At 40.8% G+C, this 26,629-nt stretch overlaps 1 protein-coding gene across 1 annotated transcript; it reads right to left on the bottom strand.

Moving 5' to 3' along the window:
* Positions 1 to 1,563: 1,563 nt before the first annotated feature.
* On the bottom strand, positions 1,564 to 26,521 carry LOC149821206 (calcium-transporting ATPase 1, endoplasmic reticulum-type-like). The gene is made up of 8 exons (XM_089982073.1): positions 24,760 to 26,521; positions 24,550 to 24,643; positions 24,304 to 24,425; positions 13,685 to 13,963; positions 13,192 to 13,575; positions 12,804 to 12,913; positions 5,235 to 5,463; positions 1,564 to 2,536 (listed from the first exon to the last, which is right to left on the bottom strand). Exons 1-8 carry the CDS (start codon positions 26,164 to 26,166, stop codon positions 1,955 to 1,957), a joined length of 3,207 nt encoding a protein of 1,068 aa, XP_089838199.1. The 5' UTR covers positions 26,167 to 26,521; the 3' UTR covers positions 1,564 to 1,954.
* Between the last annotated feature and the right edge of the window lie 108 nt (positions 26,522 to 26,629).

The following is a 26,629-nucleotide window of genomic DNA, read 5'->3' as shown; positions in this document are numbered from 1 at the left end:
TTCGTTGAATGGCTAAATTTCCTACTGTTAAACTTGAAAATCAATATAAAGTGTAAACATTGTTGACTTGTAAGTATTTATATTAAATATGAGCAACTTGCCTGAATCCATTTAATCCCACCTACCATGCGTTTAAGTTGGAGTGGTGCACCAACTGCTCTTTACATCACATATATTTGTTCAAAATTGGTCTTATTAGACCTCTTAAGTGGAAATTTTCATTTGTTTGCTTTTTTCTTTGTAAAATGATAATCAAATCTTTGATCATAAGCATTGAAGGTTAATTATATGTACCTGAGCATTACAGTGTATGTTATCTTGACTTGGGCACACGGTAAATTAACCCCCAAGGTGTACAAAATTGTTGGCTCGAGTATTCTCAAAGATTTACCACTGCAGGGGTTGCCTGCCTAGCCAGAGGGGTGGTTGTGAGGGTGCTGAAATAAAAGTGCTGGATCAAACCCCGCCGGTGCACGGGTGTGATCATAGCTTTCAGAGGTAGGCCACATAAAGGCAAGGTGGTTATGGGGCCCCACCGGGGTTTTCCTGTCTTTGGCGAGGGTTCCTCATCATTAAAAAAAGAGTATTATCAAATATTTAAACGTTTAAAGACTCTCTAGATTTGTGTGATAAAAAAAGGCTTACCTTAATGCACCCATTCTACATGAGTGCTATCTAGAACCATTATCCGAGTATGGATAGACTTCTAGAGAAGTGATATGATGAACTATCCATTTAAAAAAAATCAAAATATACAGCAGCCAATAGTTTCAAAGCATGCTTGCGTATCTTGAGATGCTCCGTGGTAGTGATGATCCTGTATAGTGTAGATATATATAGTAATAGGACATTCTGCTCGACTCAAATATCATGTCCATCAATCTTAAGATGGACATGTATGCATCGCCAAGGGGGTGTGACCAAACCATTCCCCACGTATGTATGGGTTTGCTGACAAGGGCTCAGTTGCAAAAGGTTCGGACTTCAGATCAGAAAATACACGGGGGATTCAGTTCAGTTCATATCCTGAACAGCTAAAATTTGCAAAATCACCATCCCATATCCAAACCATTTGCAACCCTAGCCCAGCACACCTGCCTAAGCAGATCAGCTTAAGGCGTTCAAGTTGAAAGATGTTGAGAGTTCAAAAACCGGGGAACGTAAGCCTTGCCACAAGCCTGAAGCCAAGGAACTATCCCTGATGGGCAGAAAGGGAAGTATACATGGAGTTTTATACCACAGATGCCAAAACAAGGACATGATCAACGTGGCACCTCTCAGCCCATAACGGGACATACAAACCGAAGCAGTGGTTTCTCCCCACTAAAAAAATAAAAATGTCTGTTCCTACATGCACTATCATTTCAGTATAACATGCACATGCACTTGTCTGATCCATATAAACGTGCCCAAGACATCTGTATCTAAATCAGAAGCATACAAGATAGCAGTTACTGGTAACGGAACTAACCAATCTCTCTCTCTCTCTCGCTCTCTCTCTCTCTCTCTCTCTCTCTCTCTCTCTCTCTCAACACCCACATCCACAAGAGGCATACACATGCATTGACCCAATGATCCGATGTATTCACGGCTATTGAACAGCAGTAACCAACACCAATTAAATACCAGTGACACTACAATTGCTTTTAGGGAAAAAATAACTTAACAATTCTCTTCAAGAATAGACTGTATTTGTCCCTCTTAATAGATTTCCGTAAAATGGATCATGCAGGGAACATAAAAGAGAACCTTTGAACTCTCAAATTAAATTGCTGTTAAATTTCTTCCAGCATCCATCTTAGAAATGAATCCAGTAGCACGCATATGCTCTCCGGCCTCAGCTAGAACAAACCAAGAGAGTATAGAGTGTCATCATAGTTAATAGCTTCCACCTGTACGTGTTAGAAATTCCTCTAATGGCGATAAGTAACTAATTGTCTCAGCTTCATTGCTGCTACTCATGCTTCTGCTTCTCTCTCTTTGCATTCTTGGTCTGAGTCCCACTTGTGCATCGGCCGATGAACTTGAGAACTTCATCAATCAAAATCACAGGGAAAGCCACTGCTATAACCAACAACCATTCATTCAAGCTCAGTGGTACAATTCCAAACACCTCAGCAAGGAATGGCACATAGAGGATCAAGAAATGGAGACCAAATGAGACAGACATGGCCAACAAGAGCCACGGGTTCACCCATGGTGGCATGGTGACAAGGCTACCATCTTCAGAAAGAGCATTCAGGGAGTTGAACATCTCTATCGCAACTAAAACAGAGAGAGAAAGAGTTGTTGCTTTCACTTTTCCTGCTTGGAAATAATCACATGGGTTGGCATCAAACGAGAAAACACGAGATCCAGCAGTGAAAGGAGTCACTTTGAACCCTTCCCATGTTGGACATTGTCCCCAATCTTTAAGTTGGGAGTATGTAACAAGAGTATGGCTATCAAGGGTGAGATCGATGCCCAAGAATGAGCCACAGGTGTACCAAATGACGAAAACACCAACAGTTGCAACACCCACGTAAAGACCTATCACCTGCAACAGAAAGGAAGACCACAATTAGTGTGTCTATGGTACCCAGAGCCTCCATTTTGCCCTCCGTACCCATGTCGACAAGTGTATCCCCGTGTTGACACCGACACACCATTTTACCCTCTGTACATACAAGTTTATAACATATATATTTAGATTATATTCAGTTTATTTTGAATTTATTTTGTATTTATGTGATATTTAATATATATAGTCATGTTCCTGTACCCACATTTTTTTGAAATTGCCAGCACCTGTACCCAGGTGACATAGGTGTGTGTGTGTGTGTGTGTTGACCTGTTTGATATTACTGGATAATACCATACTTTCTGATAAGCCCCATTGGCTTCTAACATTGTATTGCATGCTTTGTGAATCAGACCTTATGGATGATACCTCCACAGTTAGTAGGAATAGGAAATTTTGATGCCTAGACAGATCTTTTTTAGTTACACAATCATCAGCCATGTTACATCATAATAAAAAAAATAGGCATCTTTACATTGAAAAAATTTGATCCAAAGCATATTTTCTGGTAAACAAACCACTATAAACACATCTATCAGGTCTGATGTGTGCGTGTGTGGGGTACAATATTTGTTTAGTAGAAAATGAGTTTTGAATCATGTGATTGTGACATGTAAGCAAGTTTTTTAAGAACTCCAAAAATCAATGGCCCACAATGCACTAAAACTTCATTACTCAGAAAATCATATTTTAAAATCGAATTAAGATGATTCAAGGTTTGATCCTTAGTGAGCAGACCATGCTGAAGACATCCATGTGGTCAGGTTGAGTTGATAAAGCTTGAACCAAGTGCCTTCAATAGCACCAAATATTAACTATATATATATATATATATATATATATATATACACACACACACACACAGCTGAGTGTATCATCAAACAAGGAAAGCGTCGGACGCCCAGCCGTGTGCCGGCAAGCGGTTTTAGCAGCAATTTTAGACCGCCACTAAAGGGTTCAGTGGAAAAAACTTTTAGCAACGGTCAAAACCGCCTCTAAAGGGTCCAAAATGCACACTTTTTGTGCTGCTGATCGCACGTACGATCAACAGCGCAAAACTGTCCAATTTGCATCGGACTTTTTAGCAATTTAAAGATACACCCTACCACATAGTCTGTAGTTCACATATATAGGTTAACATTTGCTCATGTCGACATTACCTACAAATGAGTTTTCTTTTTCTTTCATGAAACTAACCTAACACGTGATCTACATGTTTAGGTTAGTGGAGGTCGTCTCTTAGATCGCCCAATTACGACGTGTAGGCATGATTTTATGAGCCTTGAAAAATCAACGGTATACAATGCGTGATATTTTCTCGGCTCATAAAATTGTGTTTTTTCATCCGAAAGACATGATCCAAAAGCCGATTCCTAGCATTTGGACCGTGCTGAATCCATCCATGATAAAGTGGTAGCTGCCTACCCACTTTTCAGCTAGACAGAAATGCACTCGCACGGACTGTCCATCAAGTGCACGTCTCGCACTTAAAAATAACCTTGTTAAACGTGCGACACTCGCTGAGCGTCCATCACGCACACGATTGTTGTCTAGCCAAGTGAGTGGTAGACATCTATATATATGGGTTAATCTAACATTAAACTAGTTGGGTTGGATCATTAGATGAATTCAACCTTATCAAAATAACTAAAACACCATTAAAATAATGGCATTTTTAAAAATGAAAGGTTACTTTTTGGACATCATAGGTCGTTTGAACTTGAAGGGAATTGAAAAATCAAACACCTTTTCCATAAAAGTGACTTTATGAAGCTATCAAAGTTGCCTTTTTGACCTCAAAAGGCAACCTTGCAATTTCAAAAATACCAGTATTTTAAGGGTGTTTGAGTCATTTTCATAAGGTTAAATCTATCTAATGTTAAACCCAATTGGTTTAATGTTAGATTAACGACACACACAGACACATGTATATAGGGAAATGGAAACCCTCCCCAATGGAAACCCTCCCAAACCTCCCCGATGGAAGTTTTATTGGATTTTTGGAGCTTTTTATCATAATTCCAACCATACAGATGTGATCTATATGCTTGTTTTTATAGGAATCAGTTCTTGGAGCATTTGATTTCGATGCATGGATAGGCTTTTATAAGTTTCAAAATCAACGGCGTACAATTTTCGAGGCTTCAAATATCATTTTTTCTATTCAAAATTCATGATCCAAGTGTTGATTTATAGTAAATCAATCGTGCTGAACACATTCATATGGTCAGAATTTTGAAAAAAATCAACAAAAAAAATTCATTGGGGAGGTTTTGGAGGGTTTCCATTGGGAAGGTTTTCATTCCTATATATATATATATATATATATATATATATATATATATATATATATATATATATATATATATATATATATATATATATATATATATATATATATATGTGGGAGTATCCACTCCCACCTACTAGAAACCATAATTTTTATAATTTTTGAGTTTTTTGTTGATCAAACTCTATGGATATGATCTATATACATTTCTTAGTAGAAAAAAAGTTCTGGATCATGCGATTGTGACATGCATGCAGGTTTTCTAAGACCTTCAAAGAACAACAGTTACATACACAGACACAAAAAATATCATTTTTACTTGATTTTCCAATTATACAGAAGAAGAGATTGGCAGATTGCAACATGAGAGAAAAGCTTGTGTACCAGATAACGGAACAAAATCCATGTGTTGATGAGTGAATCATCACTTCTCCGAGGAGGTTTCTTCATTATATCCTTATCAGGTGGATTGAATCCCAAAGCAGTTGCAGGAGGGCCGTCTGTAACTAAGTTGACCCATAAAAGTTGTACGGGTATCAGTCCTTCAGGAATACCCAGAGCTGCTGTCAGAAATATAGAGGCAACTTCACCAATATTGGAGGATATCATGTACCTGAAACAATGTAAAATCAGTCATAAACTCGTTAAATTGTGAATGGACCTTAAAATCATCTTCCCAGTAGAGGAAGACTGTCATAGTAAAAAAGTTGCCCAAGAATAGTTCCTTCCAACATTAAAATCTGAAACCTCCAAAATGCACAAATTTCCTGAGTTGGGTATAGCTACCAAATTGCATTTAAATGATTGATTGTAACGCATTCACAGGAATGTAACATGAACTCTTCTAACAGGGCACCACACTCACATGGCACCCACACCCATGCGGGTGCGACACATGGACACGGCTTCCTTTGTGTCAGATGAAGTCAACCACACTGAGGTCCATTTCTGTCCAAAAGTAGATTCAGTTAACCTTAACCAAGTCTATATATATATATATATATATATATATATATATACACACACACACATAAATGCACACACATACACGTAGTGTTAAATTAAAACTGTTAAAAATTATGTATATGTATATATATATATACCCTCCTCGCACCCCCGCACACAAGGTTCTTTTAAAGTGCCGCATCACCGCATCTGCACCCGCACCTATGTGACATAGATACACAGTTATCTATCATTGTCGCCTTGATAAGCATTTCTACATAAGCTACAACTTTTCTCAGCCTGACTAAACAAGAACCAACCTATGTCACATGGGTGCGGGGGTGCGGCAGGGGCAAAAATGTATATATATATATGAGGGGGTGGACACCCATTTTGCGTCCACAGGACGCACTGAAAGGGCTTCCGTGCATCCGTCGTTTGTGTGGACGCCTCCAAGGATTTTTCAGGACTAGGGAAAAAACCATCTCTACGCCAGGTTGGCTAGGCTCAGTAGTGTTCAGTCCTAGGTCTGGTACCAGTCAAGCTTGAACCCCAAATCCGTCAAATCAATATATGCACTCTGTCTTCGAGCCACGCCCAACTGAAAAGGATAAAAAAGAAACATGTGCCCTCTACGTCATTGCACCGTACCCAACTTAAACGTTGTTGGACAATTTGCTAGGCCCATGTTCATTAAGCTAGTTCAATCCCAAGTCTGCATATCACAACCATCATTGGTGGTTAAGGGTGTCAATCCGTCGGACTTGGTTTGGACACAAATATTTGTGCACGAAGTACTTGATCATCCTCTATCTTAGGGACAGGGCCTGTCAGTTGTGGGGCCCAAGGCAATCAGTGCTTAATGCAGAAATTTTGTGCCATGTGATTGCAGCCGATCCGGACCCAACCTACATGGGATTGGGATATGCAAACCTTTGAGACAGATGGCAATGAATACTTTCACTCAGAGTTGCAGGAGAATCTCCAATAATTCGTCATGCCATTATTATTAGCTCTTCACAAAAAGATGTGGAGGGGAAGAACTCCAGGTCGTTCCAAGAGATTTTGCGCATTGGTTGGGCTGCTAAAAGATAGCCATCATCAATTACACTTGAAAATAAATCTGGGTTGTCAATCTTTTTATATCTGACACCAACAAGAGAATGCCACGTTGCCTCTACGAATAAGTAAAGAATCAAATCAATGATGACTGCTTGGTGTGGTCTTTGTCCATGAAAGGCCGAGTCCAATTCGATCTTAACCGTTGGTTTTGAAGATGGGTGGCCGAGATAGTGGTCTCATCTAAGACGCATGAGCAGTGAAGCTTTTGTAGTCCAACTTTGTTGAGTAAGACAAGGGTGGTAGATTTTAGTTTGAACGCCTGGTATGAATTTTTACCCAAAGAAGTAGAGTCTTGTAAATCGTGATGTTTCCGATTCCAACAGTATTTTCTCTCCCTAAAAAAATAGAAAGAGAGAAAAAGACCAACAGTATTTTCTGATTCCAACAGTATTTCATAGGGCAAATTTAAAAAAAAAAATCCAAAAAAATGGACCGAAATGACCCTGGTTGCGGTCAACGCACCCAGGGTTGGGTTGACCGCACACGCACCTGCGTCGAGTCGGGTCGACGCGGGTGCGGCACCCTGCTAGCTGAATCCCTGTTACATAGGAACCGACCCTCTTTGAACCCAAACAAGTCAGAAGCTAAAAACAAGAGCATGCTCATACTTGGAACTCAGGATGATTTGTGCTGTTAGGTCGTGAAATACTAACTAATTTAGCTTTTTATTGGAGTTCCATCCAAGAATATAAACCAGAAGAAAAAGAACTAATATGTTCTTTCTGTGACGAAAATATTGGCAGGAATTAACAGAAGTTGAAGTAGATGAAAAAGAAAAACCATTGACCAATTGGACAGTTACAATCAGTTAAATAAGATGTTCCCAAACCTGGACGAGACAACACTTGGCTTCACAGTAACGACAAGATAGCCTCTTTGTTATTGATGTGAAAAAAATACACCCTTAGACCATTATTATCCAGTTTGCTATGTTTTTGCGAAAAATTAAAGTTTGGATCCAGAATTAGAAACAAATCAAGCTTCAAAATAAATTAGGAGGTTCCCAAAAAAAACAATATCATAGAGCTCTCTGTGTGTATGTGTGTGTAAACTAGGAAGATCCCACAAAAAGTAATATCATAGAGCTCCATGTATTAAGATTGGACTGCACGCATATACAGGTCCAGATCTGGACCCGTATCTCTATCTTTATAATATCGGGTCTGGACTGAAGAGTCCCAGACCCGACCCGACCCGATCTAGTGGTTATAAGTCCACGTAAAGAAATACGGCACGACATAACTGGAGGCTTGAATATCTGCTGCAGCCGCTCTCCCTCCTCTCCCTTCCAGCAACTCAGAAGAGCCGGATACTAACAGGTGTGTTTCTTTCATGGTATAAGAGCGGGTCGAAGTCTAATGACCAGGTCTAGTTCTTTCTCCCTCTCCTCTTCTTCAAGTTCCACCAACCTCTCTTCTTCTTTGATTTCTGATCGTACCTAATCGACCTAATCGTGCCCTTTTCCCTTGCTCCTGTGAGAGTTAACAAAAAAAAAATCCATTTTCTTCTCTGATTCTCTTCTCTGATTTTCTGATCGTACCTAATCGTGCCCTTTTCACTTGATCCTGTGAGAGTTAACACAAAAGAAAAAGGTCCGTGCCCGACCTTACTTCCCTTCTTTTCTTCTTATTTCCCTAAACAAGTTTCTTTCTATCGTTACCAGCCACGTTAATCTTATTACCTAATTTGTTCAGATCTGATCATTCAGATTTGATAATTCCCAACAGGCTACGCTAACGTCTGATCTGATCATTCAGATCATATCTTAACGTCTGGACCCCAGATTGATTTTGATTGTGTAAAATCAGAGGCTGTTCCTTCCTTGCATATTTCCTCCTGCTCTCGTTCTATATCTGATTTTGTTTCAAATCAGAGGTTGTTCCTTTCTTGCATATATCGTTCATTCACGATATTTTTTTTAGGCAAAACATATAACCCAAAGCACGAGTTGTTTTTTTTTTCTGGACCATATTTGTAATTGTTCCTCATCTCGATTTCTGCAAAGCATTTCTGAAGAAATATATCAAGACTGACCAAAAAAACGGAGGAGCCTGGGTCATTGCATTGCTGAGCAATTTTTCTTCCATTTTTTTTATTCAACTCGTGTTCTCTTATTTGCCTTCTTAGTCAACTCGTCTTGTCTTCATGGACTCCCCATTACTTCCGTCCAGTTTTCTTGGTCAACTCATATCTGAGAAATTGAATAATTTCAACTACTTGACCTGGAAAAGGCAAATTTTGCCTTTTATTCGTAATTTGGACCTCTCTGGCCACCTAGATGGAACGATCCATGCACCATCTGAGTTCATTTTGTCGTGCACGGCCATCGCGCATTGCAGCGTGTTTGAAATTCAAACGCATGTCGCTGTTGTGCGAGGCCTACGCGCAACGCGGCAACGATTGTCGCGTGTGAGGCTTGCGCGCGCAATGCAACAACGGTTGTCACGCGCAGCTCGCGCACGCAATGTGCGGTCCCGTTGCCGCATGCGGCCAGCGCGGCCAGCGATGTAACCGCTGCCGCACGTGACCTGTGCACATGGCACAACTATCACGCGCCGCATGTGCGCGGTAGTGCAACTGCCGCCATGCACGACACGCGTGTGGCACGACGTGGCCTACGTGGGCGACGTTTGCGGGCCATTGGCGTGCGCTGAAGGTGCCTGACCAGTTGGCCTTCTACGCTCGCACCACGTGTGCGGGTTGCTCCGAAGGATGTACTCCGACTGTCAAGTGCGGTTTAAGTATCGCGGTAGGGGCGCATGCTAGGGTTGACAGTGACCCCGGCGTGGCAATCTGACGCAACAAGTGGCTGCTCCGGTCCGAAGGAGGGTGTGGCAACGTTTAATGGAGTCTGCGGTGGTCCGAATGAAATGCGGACACATCACGCACCCGCGGGTGCGGCACCTGGTTGGCCGAATCCCTGTGACATAGATTAGAGGTCATTCCAACTGCCAATTCTTTACAATCTCAAAACTCATAAGCATCTTTTCAATCAACGGTTACATACTTACATGGATTGAAGAAGCCCTGTCATTAGCAGGTAATCCTCAAATTCCTAATCTGAGTAATCGGAGCAGAGTTACCGGAAGCGTCTAGGTAGGTGGGGAAGCGCGCTTCGAAAGCGCGAAATGTCAGCTTTCAAAATGCACGGGGAAGCGCCATTTTTAAATGGGAAGCACGCTTCCCCCTCGCTTCTCCCGCACTTCCCCCTCACTTCCCCCACTTTTTCAATTTTTTTTGTATTTTTTATTTTTTTCGCTTCCCCCATTTTTTCAATTTTTTGTATTTTTTATTTTTATTTTTATTTTTTCCGCTTCCCCCTCACTTCCTAGGTCGCTTCCCGCTCACTTCCTAGGTCGCTTCCGAGATGATTCCTGATTCGCTCCTAAGTGGTCTCACGCTTCCCGCTTCCTAAAATTTTGACTCCCGCTTCCTCAACTAGCAACCATAAGTTGGAGTCCCTTCCTTGGGCCTCTTCACACACACACACACACCCTTTGACTCAATCTAACCTAGTAGATATGTTCAGCATGGCCCATCCAACGGAAATCAACCTTTGCCTTGGATCAATTTTACAGCTGTTAACTTTTGCATTGCCAGAAAAACCTGTATACATGTCAAATTCCGGTAAGTGGTTCCTACTAAAAACAGCATGTAATGTAGATCACATCCATGGGGTCATTTTGACTAAAAAATCAAAAAATTGAAAAAATTTGTAGTTTGCTAAGCTTATTGTACATACAGATGATTGTAGCAAACTTTAACCTGATTTTTTGGTTAAACTTGACATTGGTAATTTGAAAACTTAAATTATCACTTGTATTTGATGACCTATGTCACATAGGTACGGGTGCAGGTTCAGGTGCAGGGGCAGGTGGGTGTACGGATAAGGCCCGGCGATGCGTCACTTTAAAAAAAATTGGGTGTGGGGGTGTGGGAGGGTATATATAAGAGAGAGAGAGAGAGAGAGAGAGTTTGGGTCTAAATCAAGTGTGGATCTATATTCAAACAATAAAAAAACAAAACGTTTTTTCTTGCATGTATAACAATATAAAAGTAAATATTTTTTAATATGTAATATTAAAAGTAACACAAACTTTTAATATATATATAGAGAGAGAGAGAGCAAACAGAGACCGTCCCGCGCAAGGATGGTCAAAACCGTCCCTCTGTCTCTCCTTGTGCAAGCTCCTTCCGCGACTACCCATCCTCCACCACTCTTCTGGCTGTGAGTGTGGTGGCCGGCCGGCATACCACCGCAAGTGGCCAGGCGTTGAGTGGAGGCTTGTTCCGAGACAACCCTCCCTCCCCACCCATCCTCCAGCAGCCTTCTAGCTGCAGGCATAGTGGACGGCTGGTCTACCAGCCAGCCGACCGCAGGTGGCCAGGCGGTGAGTGGAGGAAACGGGTGGTGGGGTGGGTCTTTTGGGAGTCTAGGCTATGCCAGAGAGAGAGAGAGAGAGAGAGAGAGAGAGATTGTGGCTGCTGGAGAAGGAAGAGGACAAGGGACTTCTGGATGAGAAGGAGATGGATGAGCAGCAACTTAGGGAGAGGTAGAGCATGGCAAGGGTTGGTTTGGGGTGGAGGGAGGCTGAGGAATGGAGAAGGGAAAGGGGGTGGATGGGGGTTGCAGATGGAGAGGACATGAGGACTCACAAGGGACACAGGATGTATCCACTCGCAAGGTGCATTGGACGGTTTGGAGTGTCCTTGCACTGGACGGTCCTCTCTCTCTCTCTCTCTCTCTCTCTCTCTCTCTCTCTCTATCTCTATATATATATATATATATATATATATATATATATATATATATATATACATTTTATTTTTGTATCTTAAAAGTAAAATATAAAACAGCATGGCTCGGTCAGTTGACTCACTGAGTCACGAGTTAGACCCCAAACAGTTTTGGCCCGAATTACTAGGCTGGCCAACTATCAAATATAAACAATGGCAAGACAGATTTATGGGAACTAAGCTTTAATGAGGCCCAAGACTGACAGTTCCAGGAATCAAATACCTTCTACAAGTGAAATACTGCCTGTTGCTATCAAATAAAATCCGCAGTCGGAGCAGGAAGAGAGGTCAATGACCCGTACCTTCTTTATACATTAAAGAAAATAGTAATGGTGCACAGTGAACAATATTTTCTATATGCAGTGAGATTTGACAGGAAGGGTATCATAATATTTTTAGCAAATTCAAGCAGCAAAATTAGCAGGATATTATTTCACAGGTTGAACAACAGAAACCTAGTAAATACTCATACACTAAGAATGGATCTAAGAATAGTAAGGCCTTGATGATAAGAACAAATGAAAGTTTATTTTTCTTTTAAATTTTCTCCATATAGAGAAAAAGGATCAACCAACTGCATATTGTTGAATAAAAAATTTCATTTCTCATATTGTACTTGATCTCATGATAAATTTACTAAACAGTGATAAGCACTTCAAGGTGAGGCTTTTGTCCCTAAGGGTGTGTTTGACGCCCTGAACAAAAGCCTCGTATTTGATGCCCTGGACAAAAGCCTCCTGGAGGCTTTTGTCCAGAACACAAGAGTTGGACCCCATTCCCGGTCTTTCTGCATTGCAAATTAGGGACAATCCCACCACAGGGACCACTTTGTCCCTGGGTGGATTTGTTGTGTGTTGCATGCTGCAAATGCACCCTAAGGGATTCATTCCTGACTATGGGTTGCCTGCTACGGAACATTGAACTACTGTCAAGAAATGAAACAAATCAGTCCCATTGCCAAGATTAACTTCTCTTGTGCGCTCACAATTATCACTGCTATTGTCCAAAAGGGTCATTCTAATTTAACCAGGTTAAGGTACAAAAACAGCTTCGGAAATGAAAAATCATTGAAGAGAAAAAAAATAAAACCTGATGAATGCTTTCATGTTGTCGTAGATGGATCGGCCTTCACCAACCGCTGCAACTATAGTACTGAAGTTATCATCTGCTAACACCATGTCAGAGGCTTCCTTAGCAACCTAGATAAAAGACAAGCCACGTAAAATGTACAATGATCAGCCTAAGAAACAAGCTGCTGAAATTCTACATTCATGTTACCTATAGATTACAGTAAAATATGAGGCAAGAGACTGCACAATTATTCAGAGGAAAAGATCAAGACCAAAATAAAGAAGCAGATTGCAGCCACAAATGGGTGAATTCTTCGAAGTAGGCATGAAATGGAAAAAAAGGAATTAACTCGAGCAATATGCAGATGAGATCAATCTTAACCAAATCACCATAAAAGCAAGCATACCTCAGTGCCAGCTATTCCCATTGCGATACCAATATCAGCCAATTTTAAAGCAGGTGCATCGTTCACACCATCACCAGTCATTGCAACCACTTCCCCATCAGCCTTCAGCAATCTCACTATTTCTTGCTTGTGTATGGGTTCAGCCCTAGAGAAAAGAAGTCCACCACTTTGCCTCAATATGTTCAAGCGATTTTCAATGGGATAAGCCATGAACTCTCTTCCTGTTACACTCTTCCTAGAAATGTCTTCATCTGGGCTGAAAATGCCAATTTCACGGCATATGGCTTCAGCTGTATGCTTGTTGTCTCCTGTAATTACCATAACCCTGATACCAGCACCTCTACATTCCTCAATTGCTTTATGCACTTCTGGACGAGGAGGATCCTATAAAAATTTTGAAAACAAAAAGAAACACCAAATACCTCAGATTAGTTTTCCACATTGTGACTGAGGCACAGAAAGGAAGGTCTGAATTTATTTACTGCATCCTCACCCTTAGCCCAGCTAGGCCAACAAAAATTAGATCAGTTTCAATGGCTGGATAGTTAGAAGGATCAAGCAAAATCTTGTGAGCTGAATGGTTCTCGCCATCATATGTTGCAAAGTTAGACAACTCTTCCTTGTATGCAAAGCCTAAACATCGCAGTGCACTTGAGGACATGTCATGAAGAGTTGACAAAATTAGTTTCCTTGTGTCATCATCCAGCACTGCGACTGAACCATCAAGTAACTGAATATAGGAACTTCTCTCCAACAAATTTTCTACAGCTCCCTGCCATATGAACCATGCCATTGGTAAAAGCTGTACGAAATAAAGAGCTAAACAACAAATAGATTCTAACCAATGAAAACAAGACTACTGAAATGATGCATGACGAAATGACAGGGAACTACAGGCTAGAAAATATAAAATAATAAAATATCTACTTAATGACATCCAATAGAGATGTCATTACAGTGGTTTGCGGTGGTTTGGACATATTCGGCGAAGGCCTAATGATGCTCCAGTTAGAAGGATGGAGAAATGGGAAAATATATTAGTTAAAAGAGGTCGGGGTAGGCCTAGGAAGACTTGGATGGAGATGATAGGAAAGGATATGAATGCTTTGAACCTCACCGAGGACATGACATTGGATAGAAATGATTGGAGGAGAAGGATTCATGTGGAAGACCCAGAATGATTTTCTTTTTTGGTTCATATCGCCGATCCCAATTGTTTTGGGATGAAGGCGTAGTTGTTGTTGTTGTTGTTGTTGTTGTTGTTGTTGTTGTTGAATGACATCCAATAGAGACCTTAGGTCAGAAGTAAAAAGAAACAAAAAAACAAGGAAAAAAAGAGAGCGCTCTCCAAGCCAAGGACGTGGCAGACCTTCCCAAGCTCAAACTAACCCGAGTCTCCCCAGAATGTGCACATCAAACAGTAACACAATCTGGCCTTCCACGTGATGGAAACACTAGAATAAAATCCAGGACTACAGATTCAAACTGGATAAGACATAACCACCAAAAGGCCCCATTATCAGGTTGGCAGTGGCTTGCAAAAAAAGTGATTCAGATAGCATTAGATGGCTGGATCCAGAAATCCAAGTATCTTAAAACATCTTCAAAACTATAGTTCTCACATGCTTTAACTATAAACGCCTCAAATGAAGGAGCCGAGTCTGGCAAATGCTTCCAAATTCCATTTTTCACACATGGTAATAGCCCAACGAGGTCACACGGATACTCCATTTTGGCCCCTGTATTGTGTCCTCTTATATGGTAAGCATATTAAAAACTTAATAAAATGGTTGTATCCCCGTATCAGCAGCCGTATCCATGTGACATAGTATCCCAAATATCTCCCAAGTGCAAATCATCACATCTGGTTAGGTTTTTATTAGTTTTCATGACTGTCCTTCAGATATATATGTTATGCTTTCTACACAGTCCAGTTACATCTTTAAATCCAGCTAGCTAATGTGGTATAGTGGCCTGACAAAGTTTTTCATCAAGTTTTTTATATGCCAATGAAAGTTGGGCATGTAATAGAGTGAAAACATGTATAAGGATAAAAGTTACCCTTTACAAGTGACAGATAACTGCCTTAAAAATATGAATCCCAAATCCCATGATATTAATTTAATTAATATACATGTCTACGCATCTAAATTTATTGTTAAATACAGTTATGATTGACTTATGTGCACTAGTTTTTCATGTACTCATAAACATGGCAGGGGAATAAGTATAGACCTGGTTCTGCCAGGCCCCGTCTAAGCTGACCAATTTTCGGTTGTTCCAAACTTGAGACCAGATTGAACAGTCCAGCCAGGCCATAAGGCACAGCCGCACAGGTTGGTGTATGATGAGAGCACCATATTAATGATAAGCTTGCATTTTGCCAACCTATATAGGTTATCATTAAGAAAAACAAGAAAATTTAAAATAAAAGAAAGCAACATCTAAGTAAATCAATGAAAAGGTATGGTAAACAGTAAATAGACTTTTCTTCATTCATTAAATCGGATTAAAGAAAGGACACTGAATAATAAGCATGACTTCCTTCTCCAAAATCTTATGAAACTAAATGGGTAGCAGCCTTAGCCTAGTTCAACGGGTAACCGGTCATGGTAACAGCCTGGCCCAACTCAATGGTTAGGGCCCAAGCCTGACCTGAATTCATTCAACATAACTGATAAGCTACACCCAAGCCAGCACACTATGAACATTTTTTTTCATGGCTTTTTTACTTGAAATTAGTGTGCATTTATAGAACATGAAATATCATAAGGCGCACAATCTTTTTTCTTCTCACTGTAATAACAATAGGCTTTCACTTATAATTCTCGAGTTAGGAACAACTCTAATCTCAAGTTTACAGAAGATGTTCATTCATTGGTCATAAGCATATATTAAGAATTCTCTCATCTTGCTGGGAGAGTGATCACAGTTCAATTCAGCTGCAATACATGAAGCACAAATTGGCAATGAAAGTATCATTGGAGTGACAGGAAGCAGCTAGAAAGGTCTATACTGGAACCAAAACCCTTAACTCAGTTGAGTGTACTCATTCTATGTTGATAATGCACCTGGTGGGCTGATTGTCTATTGTCAACAGATGCAATTACTGGAAAATAGGAAGGTGTGGAGTGCCCAATTTCTAGAAATCAATCACGATTCTTAACTTAGTTGTGATAAATGAATAGGCTAGAGCCAGATTCCTCCTTGAAGGGAGGTGGAAGGGAGGTGAGAGGTCCCTGCGAAAACAGAGCAGAATATGAATAGTTGACATAAATCCAAGTTATCTTTACGGATGACGTCCAAAGGTTGTCCAGTTATTATGAAGATGATGCAGTGTTAAGGTCATATCATTGAACTAGTAAATGTTAAGTAGCAAGGATGTCAAATGGTTGGCATGCAGAGTTACTTATGCTGTTTGGCTGGACTAAACTTCTCGAATCTCAACCACCAGTAGAAGAGGGACTTTATACTTTATTCTCCAATTAAAGTTAGAGAAAGAACCATTCCCATTGTTGAGTTTCTTCCCCTTCTTTTTCCTTTTCTCTCTCCCACTCCTTTGCTGGGTAAGCTAGGGAGATGCTGATTATTCCAATTTTGTTCCAGACTAGCTTAATAAAAACTAGAAGTGCAGCCCTTATTTTCTTCTATCAGATAAGATCGGATGGGGCCAGGGTTTTTTACCCCCAGCCTGACACATCCTTTTGACCAGTCAGGTCTGACTAGGCTGCAGCCCATCCATTTTGTGGGCTGGGACAGGCTGATCATTGCCCATCCCTAATCACAGTGTGAAGGTTCACCAAGAGAACAATGGAACAGGAAATAGTATTAGGTAACAATCTTGTAAGAAGTATACTATAATATGTACTGGAAGGTTTAACACTTTGTTTGGGAGTTGGGGATGGCGAGTTTGAGGAATTGGAGAAGTGAAAGCCCCTCAATTCCTGGAATTTTTATTTTTCTTTTGAGCGCAAATACAGAGTAACCACTGAAACTACCTCCTCAACTCCTCTGCCTCGATGACTTTCTACCAAACAACCATATATTAGAGGAGTTTGAACGAACTCCAATCCACATCCTCAATTCCTACCCCAACTATTGGTTTTCAAACAATGCTTAAGATGTAGGGTGTGTTTGGATGACGTACTTAAAAACTTGGTTTTCTGAAAACCTAGTTTTGTAATCTAGTTTTTTGGAATCCTAAGGATCTGGTTTTGCTGTTTGGATGACAGTCAACCTGGTTTAGTATTTTGTGTAACTTTTTACCAAAATAACTTATAATATTCATTTTTTCATCAAGCACGATAATTTTTTAAAAGGTTCAATACATTTTATCTTTTTATGTATCCTTTTTAATAAATAAATTCTTCACTATAAAAGAATTTTCATTTATAGAAGAGTCTAACAGGTGGAGAGATAAACAGATAGCAAACTACAATTCTGTTTGACTAAAGTAAGAGCACATGAAAAATACCTAAATCCCTATCTAAGTGTTACATTCATTAAAAAACATTAAATACCACTAACAAAATTAAAAGACCATACAACTACAAAATGTGAACTAGTTATTTAAAAAAATGTTGTATTACACTAAGATAACCTCTTAATTTTAAATTATTAAGAAGCATGATGCAAACATCATGAGACCAAAATTTTTCGTTGAGATGAAACATTAAATTAGTAAAAAATTAGCCCCAAAAATATAACACAAGCATAGATATAGATATTATTATGCATAAAACATAAATATAAATCAGAACATATCATAGAAAAAATGCTGCAATATGTATATGCTAAAAAACTACATAAATCAATAAGTACATATGATATAAGAATCTAGCTGTTTCTGGCCGGAAAACGGAATTCTTTTGGCAGTTTTTTAGCTACCTACTGGCCAGAAAACGGCCAGGACGGTACTGTCCGACCACATCCCCACCATTGACCAACCAGAGTATGGCTGGACGGCAAGGTACACTCTTGGAAAGTCGGTGGTGTGGGGTATGAGTGAGAAAGGGTCATTAGGTGAAAGTGGGGTGGACTGCCCCCAAAAAACCCGGTTTTGTTTGGAAAGGTGGGGTGGACTGCTCCTGAAAAACCTGGTTTTGTTTGGAAAAAAGAGGGGAGAGTGCCGATTTTGTAAAACTGGGTTTTAACTCAGTTTTGCAATGGCAACCAAACATGCAATCAAACCTGGTTTTGATGCTTAAACTGGGTTAACACCCAAAACCTGGGTTTCCTTCAAACGCCACGATAGACTTATTGTTTCTTATTTTATTGTAATGTTAAAAAAAATAAAAATAAAAAGAATATTCATTAAAGAACTTAGAATGTATATAGTGAATCTCTATTTGAAACAAAATAAAATAAGCAAAAAATATAACTAATTACAAGATAAATAGAATATGAATAAATATGTAACAAAACAAATAGCAACATCAACAATGAAGAGTTCTTTTGGACTAATGGCTGAGGTCAATTGGTGGCCCAAACCCTCCCTATGGTACCCAGACACTCCATTTTGCCCCCCGTACACGTGTCGACATGCGTATCCCCGTGTTGATACCCGGACATGCCATTTGACCCTCCGTACATACAAGTTTGTATTTAATTTATAATTTATAATTATATTTTCAGTTTATAACTTTATATTTTCAGTATATAATATATATATATAGATTATATTCAGTTTATTTTGAATTTATTTTGCATTTATGTGATATTTAATATATATATACATATATAGCTGTCTCCCCGTACTCACATTTTTTGGAATTGCCGTGTCGTACCTCCGTACCCGTACCCAAGTGACAGCCTCCACACCTCTTTTTTGTACTTAAAAATATTTTGGACAAAATTGGACTCAATTATAGTCGACTGAGTCCTTTTGAAAAAAAATAGGCCCAAGCACACTTGATCACACCTGACACAGTCACCGACATGCCACACCCATGTTGTACCATGTTGATGCTACTGCTTTGGCTTTTTAGGAGTTATTTGTGTGACGCAACATGAGTTTCAACTTTGGTCAAGCAATAATGATGGTTTCTTATTGTTTCTGGAAAAGAAATTCAAGGGAAACATCATGCATGGGTTGTTGCAAAGGAGAGAGCTACTAGTTTGCATGGGTCATGAACTCCTGATCTATTTGCAAGATTTTATATTGAAGAACTTTGGCTATCAAAAGGCTAGATTACTAGAAAATGATCCACTTGGGTTCATTTGAATCCCCAAGTATTTTGGTTTTGTAGAGACCCTTGGAGACACACCAAATCTAACCATGCATGTGAACTCAAAGTTTCCACTAGTAGAAATGTTTGAATTCATGAATTTGGCTGGATTTATTCAATTTATATGCCCAAACCTTTCCTTAACTATACTAGATTGAGGCATGCCCAACTGAAACAAACTATACATAAAAATTTTCAAAGAAACAACATAACCTAAGTCACACGGACTCGGCTAAGGAGGTGCCGCACCCGAGTCGACACGCCCCGACACGGGTGCGGCTTCGGACTCGGTCAACGCCGAGTCGGACTCGATCAACGAGTCGAGGCCGAGTCCGTCCACATTTTGGACTCGGTCAACTTTGACCGAGTCCAAAAATGTCCATTTCGATTTTTAAATTACGTTTTGGATCCGGGTCCGGACCCGACCCAGATCCAAATTTCTTTTGCAGCCGAACCCTAAAAGGGGTTTATCGACAGGGGGAGGGGCTTACCCTCTCGATTTTGCCTCTCACCCTCAGCCCCTGTAGCTTTCTCCTACACCCACGCCGGCGATCCAGACTCCGGCAACGGTACGCACAGGCAGCCACCGTCTCCCCCTCCGTCAACACTCAACAAGTATGTTGACCCTCCTGCACCCTCTGCTCGCAGCCTCCCTCCTTGCACCCTCTGCTCGCAGAAGAGGGGCTCAGACCCTCTCTGTGCCTCCTATTCACAAAGGAGGGGCTTGGCCCCTCCTCGTTTCGCTTATGTCAGGCAGCCCCCTCCCCCTGCAGCCCCCCCCCCCCTCCCTGCACCCTCTGCTGGCAAGAAGAGGGGCTCGGCCCCTCCCTTTGCCTTCGATTCACAGAAGAGGGGCTCAGCCCCTCGTTTCCCTTCTGTCCGGCGTGGCAAGGCTCGGCCTGTCAGTCGAGCCCCCTCCTTCCCCCACTCCTTCTTACCCCTGCCGAATAAAAGGAAAATTAGGAGAGGCTCGGCCCCTCCTCGTTTCCCCTGCTGCCTTTGGCTTTTTGGCAAAGGCGAAGCCCCTAGCACGGATAAGGTTCAGCAGGAGCTTGCCCTGTCCCTCCTTTTTGCGTTAGATAGGGGGTAGGCCCCCTATCTCGAACCTAGTTTGCAGAGGAGGGTCTGGCTTGAACCTGATTTGCATAGGGGGAACGAACATGTAGCTCCTATTACTATTATTTTGAAGTGTTCAACTTTATTTTATTTACTTATTTTCTTTTCAGTTTTCACTTTTCATATATAATGGCGAGTTCTAGCGGTAGTGTCAATACATTTGGTTCAAGTTCTAACCCTGAATTAGAAGTTTCTCAACTACTTTGGAGGCTTGTGACAAAAGGGGTAAAAGCTAGTAGTGGTGGTGGTGGGAATGTGCACTTTCATTGTAATCTATGTAAGACTATTTTCGCAGGTTCTTATACGCGTGTGAAAGCACATCTTTTGCATATTCATGGTCAAGGAATTAGGGCATGTTCTGGGGTTGAAAAAGATATATTAAAGCAATTAAAAAAATAACAAGAGGAAGCTGAAAAAAAGAAAATTGCAGAGATGAGAAGCGATTCGATTAATTTGTCTTTTCCTATTGCTAGTGATATACAAGAAGAGCTTTTAAAGAAAAGAAAGATGAAAAGCAATAAAACAATACAAGCGTCATTCAATAACATGGCAAGAGCAGAAATTGATAAAAAGATTGGTTGATTCTTTTACTCAAGCTCAATTCCTTTTAATGTAGCTAGAAGTCCATACTGAAAAGATATGATTACATCTTTGGCTAATTGTAATTTGAGTGGTTATGTGCCTTTTAGTTCAGAAAAACTAAGAACAGTCATTCTTGCAGAGGAAAAAAATAGAATTGAAGACTTGTTAGAAACACAAAAATTTGCATGGAAACGACATGGAGTGTCGATTGTTTCTGATGGGTAGACTAATATACATTGGCGACCACTGATAAACTTCATTGCTTACTCACTTAATGAACCAATATTTTTGAAGAATGTTGATGCATCTGGAGAGTATAAAGATGTTGAATATTTAAAGAGATTATTTGTCGAAGTGATAAAAGAAGTGGGTGAAGAAAGTGTGGTGCAAATCATTACTGACAATGCTCCAGTTTGCAGTCATGCAGAAATGAATTTGGCAAGTGAAGATACATATTCACATATTTTTTGGACACCTTGTGCAGCGCACAGTTTAAATTTGACACTTAAGAGTATGAGTATATGCAATCCATCAAAAGATGATGCATATGCACAAGAAATGTGCTTATGGATTGAGGAAATAGAGCATGATGTTCGAAATATTAAAAAATTTGTTGTAAACCATCATCATGCCCTTTCTATATTTAATAAGCATTCTGATCTCAAGTTACTGAAAATTGCTGAAACTCGTTTTGCTTCTCCCATTGTTATGATAAAAAGAATTAAGCAACTCAAGATAGCATTGATGATGATGGTGGCTAATCAAGATTGGGATTTTTATCGTACTGAAGATGATGTCAAGGCTCAAGCTATCAAAAAATGCATCTGTGATGATTTTTGGTGGAATAAAATTACATATTTTGTTGAATTTACAGAGCCTATTTGGAAAATGTTTAGAGAAGTTGACAGAGATGTACCCATGCATCATAGAATTTATGAAATGTGGGACAATATGATTGAAAAAGTTCAAAGTATCATTTTTAAACATGAGAAGAAAGATATTGCATGATTCAAAATTTTACAATCATGTACATTCAATTTTAGTGAGAAGATGGGATAAAAGCAATACACATTTGCATTGTATGGCACACTCTCTCAATTCAAAATACTATGCAAAAAAATGGTTTCCAGCAAGTGTTTGTCGTGTTTCTCCAAATGAAGATCCTGAGATATCAAGAAATAGAATGATATATTTGGGAAGACTTTTTAATGATCCTCACATGTTTAAGATTGTAAATAGTGAGTTTGGCAAGTTTTCTACTGGGAGATTTGATTCTTTAGCAGCACTCGTGGCAAGGGACGAGAAAGATCCCCTTAATTGGTGGGCAACATATGGATCAAAGACACCAAATCTGCAACGTCTTGCAATAAAGTTGTTATCCCTACCTGCTACAGCATCTTGTTGTGAAAGAAATTGGAATACATATACTCAAATTCACAACATTAAAAAAAACAAACTCACTAGTAAAAGAGCAGAGGATTTGATTTATGTTCACTCAAATCTACGATTAATTTATCGTCGCACCAAAGAAGAGTATAGGTACTTTTTTTTCTTTGTATTCAAAGTTTGTATTTAAATATTTGTATTCAAAGTTTTAAGTTAGATACTAATATATTCATTTTTTGATGCAGTTGTGGACCATCCAAGAATTGGGATGTAAATCCAAAAGATTTTGACTTGGAAGGAAAACATAATTTACATACTCTCAACATGGACTACATCGATCTTGTTCTTCCCTCTAATTCAGACGATAAGGCAGATTTATGATAAGTTTTATTGTTTATCACACTCACAAGCTTCTTTATGTGTTATATTTTGGTAAGTTTGTGTTGTTAAGAATTGCTTTTTTATTTTTGCTTTAAAATTTACAATCTTTATGTATTAATTTATTGTTATATATATAATTATATATATTTAAAATATATATTTTTTAATATATATATATAGCCAAGTCCCCGTGTCCAAATTTTTTGGAATTGCGCCGCACCCGTGTCGCACCCGCACCCATGTGACATAGAACATAACAAAGTTTTGAAATGGCAATATCTTATAAAAGCAAAAATACATTTTGATAATAGTTTTGCTTATTGTTTCTCATTCAGGTTATACTATTGAATTACTTCATTTGTATCTACTAATAAATCCTTTCCAAAGCACTAAGATTTTTTTTTGAAGAACAAAGCAGTAAGATATTCACAGCACTCATTGTCCCATCTAAAAGGTTCTTAAAGTCTATTTATAGAGCAACTGCAAGTGGACTCCACATAGACTATGTAATATGTTATCTTCTTTCCAGTCCTTGTGATTTCAAGCCACGTGAGTACCAAGCCAAACCACCAAGCTTTATGATACATTTCTCATAGCCTCATTCAACAATACAATACATAATCGAGCATGCACAGTATGTCTCTAAATACAATCTTCCTCAGTCTCAGCTGTATTCATTTGGTGCCAATAAAGAAATGTTAGACTAGGAATACACGTCCAATAGCAAGATTATTAAATTAATATGTCTAGCGTAGAGCATCACAGTACTCCAATAATCATATCACACATATAATTCCTGAGGAAAAGCTACAAAACAATGACTAAAGAAACAACGAGGGTTTATGATATTAAAAAGAAGGGATAAAATCAAAATATAAACACGAAGAGAGGACTATGTTTAAAGACTTACACTATGGGAATTTGACAATCATATGAAGCATGGAAAACATGGACAACAGTATAAGTGGAGAAATAGGAGTGCCTATAAATGGCACAATGTGATTGTGATACCAATTAAACAAAGCATAAGAAAATTAGCAACCTAGGAACTCCAAGTCCTAAGAGTACATCTGCCAAATGGGAAAATTTTCCATTTGGTTACCACATAGATTTTAATCATTTTCCTAAGATCAAAGCTCCTCCAGACTATTTTACCTGGTTTTTTCCTAGACCATAACCTTTTCATGCTCTTTTCCCTATTTTCCTGGTAAGCAGTTCTCCATAGTTGGAAAAAGGTGTGCTAGGAATCAAACTGTCCCACAAAAAGTATCTCACAAGGGTTCTAGTTCAAACTATAACAGAAACAAAACCCAACCAGAACATGAAATTTTCAACTGATTCAAAGGACCTTTGGAAACATTTACAAACATTGTCAAAGAAAATAAATAAATAAAAGCAAGGCATTACTCATTTCCATTACCTTCACCAGTAAAGAGTTCTTTCCTGATTTTGATTTCACAATGACTCCCATGGATTTACGCATTCGATCAAACTCAAGGGTTGCAATCCGATGTTCTTGTTGGCTCCACCACTTGCAGCAACCTAATAAAAGACAAACAAAAAGAAAACAGAATGAACAATCATAACTAACGTAAGGTATCATGCAATGCATAACAGACAGCAGAAATCTAAACCAATGCCAACTTTAGCGGACCAAAATATGTACCTAAGGTAATTTCAGTTGCATCCAAACGTGAATTACTTCGAAAAGAACTTATTTTGCTGATCCCTGAAGGAAGACCCATCTTCTCCACAAGAACCTGAAACCAAATTGCAATGCAGCATCGTTATAATTCTATAATCCAAAAAACAATCACTGATTCCTGCACAAAATAATAACAAAAAACAGTAATCACTACTACAAACACGGCCTCACCTTAAGAGCGGCCTCTGTGGGCATACCGTTTGCTGAAAACTGATTACCTGTCTTGACAATTCCCGCATCGTTGCAGAGAGCAACGATCTTTGCAATCATCTGAAGATTAGGATCCGTTTCGCCAACAGGCCAATCCAGAATCGTCCCGTCCGAAGGATCGAATGTGGTTCCTTCCACCTTGAATGTCCTGATCGAGTCTGGAACTCGCCCCATCGCCACCAACTTCGCGACCGAGTTCTGGTTCGTCGTCAAGGTCCCCGTCTTGTCGGAGCAGATCACGGTGGTGCACCCCAGAGTCTCGACGCTGGGAAGCTTCCGCACCAGGGCGTTCTTCTGCGCCATCTTCCGCGTCCCGAGGGCGAGGCACGTTGTGATGACGGCCGGCAGCCCCTCCGGGATCGCCGCCACGGCTAGCGCCACTGCAATCTCGAAGTAGTACGTGCACTTCTCGAACGAGAACTTGAAGTTGGCGGGCCAGCCATTGACGTACTCCCAGGTGAAGAAGTACTTGACGTTGATGAGCCAGACGAGCGCGCAGATGACGCCGATTATCGCCGTGAGCGACTCGCCGAACTCGTTGAGCTTCTTCTTGAGCGGGGTGTCCTCCTCGTTCTGCGACGCCTCGTGGATCTGGGAATGCACCTTCCCGAGCTCGGTGTTCATCCCCGTCTGCGTCACGACGCAGATGCAGCAGCCATTGACGACGGTGGTGCCGGAGAAGACCATGCACTCCTTGCCCTGGATGTCGGCGTCCTCCTCGACGTGGTGGTGCATCTTGTTCACGGTGATGCTCTCGCCGGTTAGCGACCCCTGCTCCACCCGGACCGTCGAGCTGATCAGGCGCAGGATCCTCATGTCCGCCGGGACCTTGTCGCCGACGCGGAGCTCGACGATGTCGCCGGGGACGAGATCACGGGCGGGGAGGTTGGGGACGAAGTCGCCGTCGCGCCTCGCCACGGCGGTCTCCGACTGGATGCGCTTGAGGGCCTCGAGCGCCTTCTCGGCGTTGCTCTCCTGCCACACCCCGACCACGGCGTTGGCGATGAGGATGAGGAAGATGACCAGCGGCTCCACGAAGGCCGTGACGCCCATCTCTCCCCCCTCGTCCCCGTCGAACCACGCCAGCACGAACGAGACGACGGCGGCGACCAGCAGGATCCGCACGAGCGTGTCCTCGAACTGGTCCAGGATCAGGCGCCACATCGAGGGTCCTTCGTGGCGCTCGAGCTCGTTGGGGCCGTAGATCTCCCGGCGTCGGTCCGCCTCCTCCCAGGACAGCCCCTGCTCGGCGCTCACCTTGTAGTGCGCCTCGCACTCGGCCTCGTCCCTTGCCCACGCCGGGAAGGTATCGCTGCCAGCCGGCCGCGGCGGTCTCGGCTCCCCCTCGACCTGCCCACCTTTCCCCATCAATCAGGGCAAGGCCGCAACAACCAAACCTTAACGGATTTCCGGCAAATGCAAAAGCAGAGGAATTCCAGTGAGCGCAACGGAGGCCCTTGATTGGCGATGAATCGATCTAAGGCGAAACCTTTAAGAGAAAACAATAAAAGGAGTCATCTTCCTTTTCTTTTCTTTTCTTTTCTCTGCTCTGGAGGAGCGAGGGGAGAGTGAAACACTCAGAGAGAGAGACGATGGAATTGGTTTGTTTATGGCTTTATGGTGTCTTGTATGAGAGGGTTTGTATAAGCTTTGAGGAAGGTGCCGGGAGGCATCCTTCGTGAAAAGATCAGGTGTAATGTAATACGATTGCACAAATTTTTGTGCATTAATCCCCTGATCACCCTCCATATTAGGACAGGTGCGGGGCCCAAGACCTGATGGTGCGTAATGCACAATTTTTTGTGCAATCATATTGCACGGACCCTTCCAA

This window comes from Nuphar pumila, chromosome 12 (genome assembly GCF_984573655.1).
Source record: "Nuphar pumila chromosome 12, dmNupPumi1.hap1.1, whole genome shotgun sequence".
NCBI lineage: Eukaryota > Viridiplantae > Streptophyta > Magnoliopsida > Nymphaeales > Nymphaeaceae > Nuphar > Nuphar pumila.
This window is presented reverse-complemented; position numbering and strand designations above follow the sequence as displayed.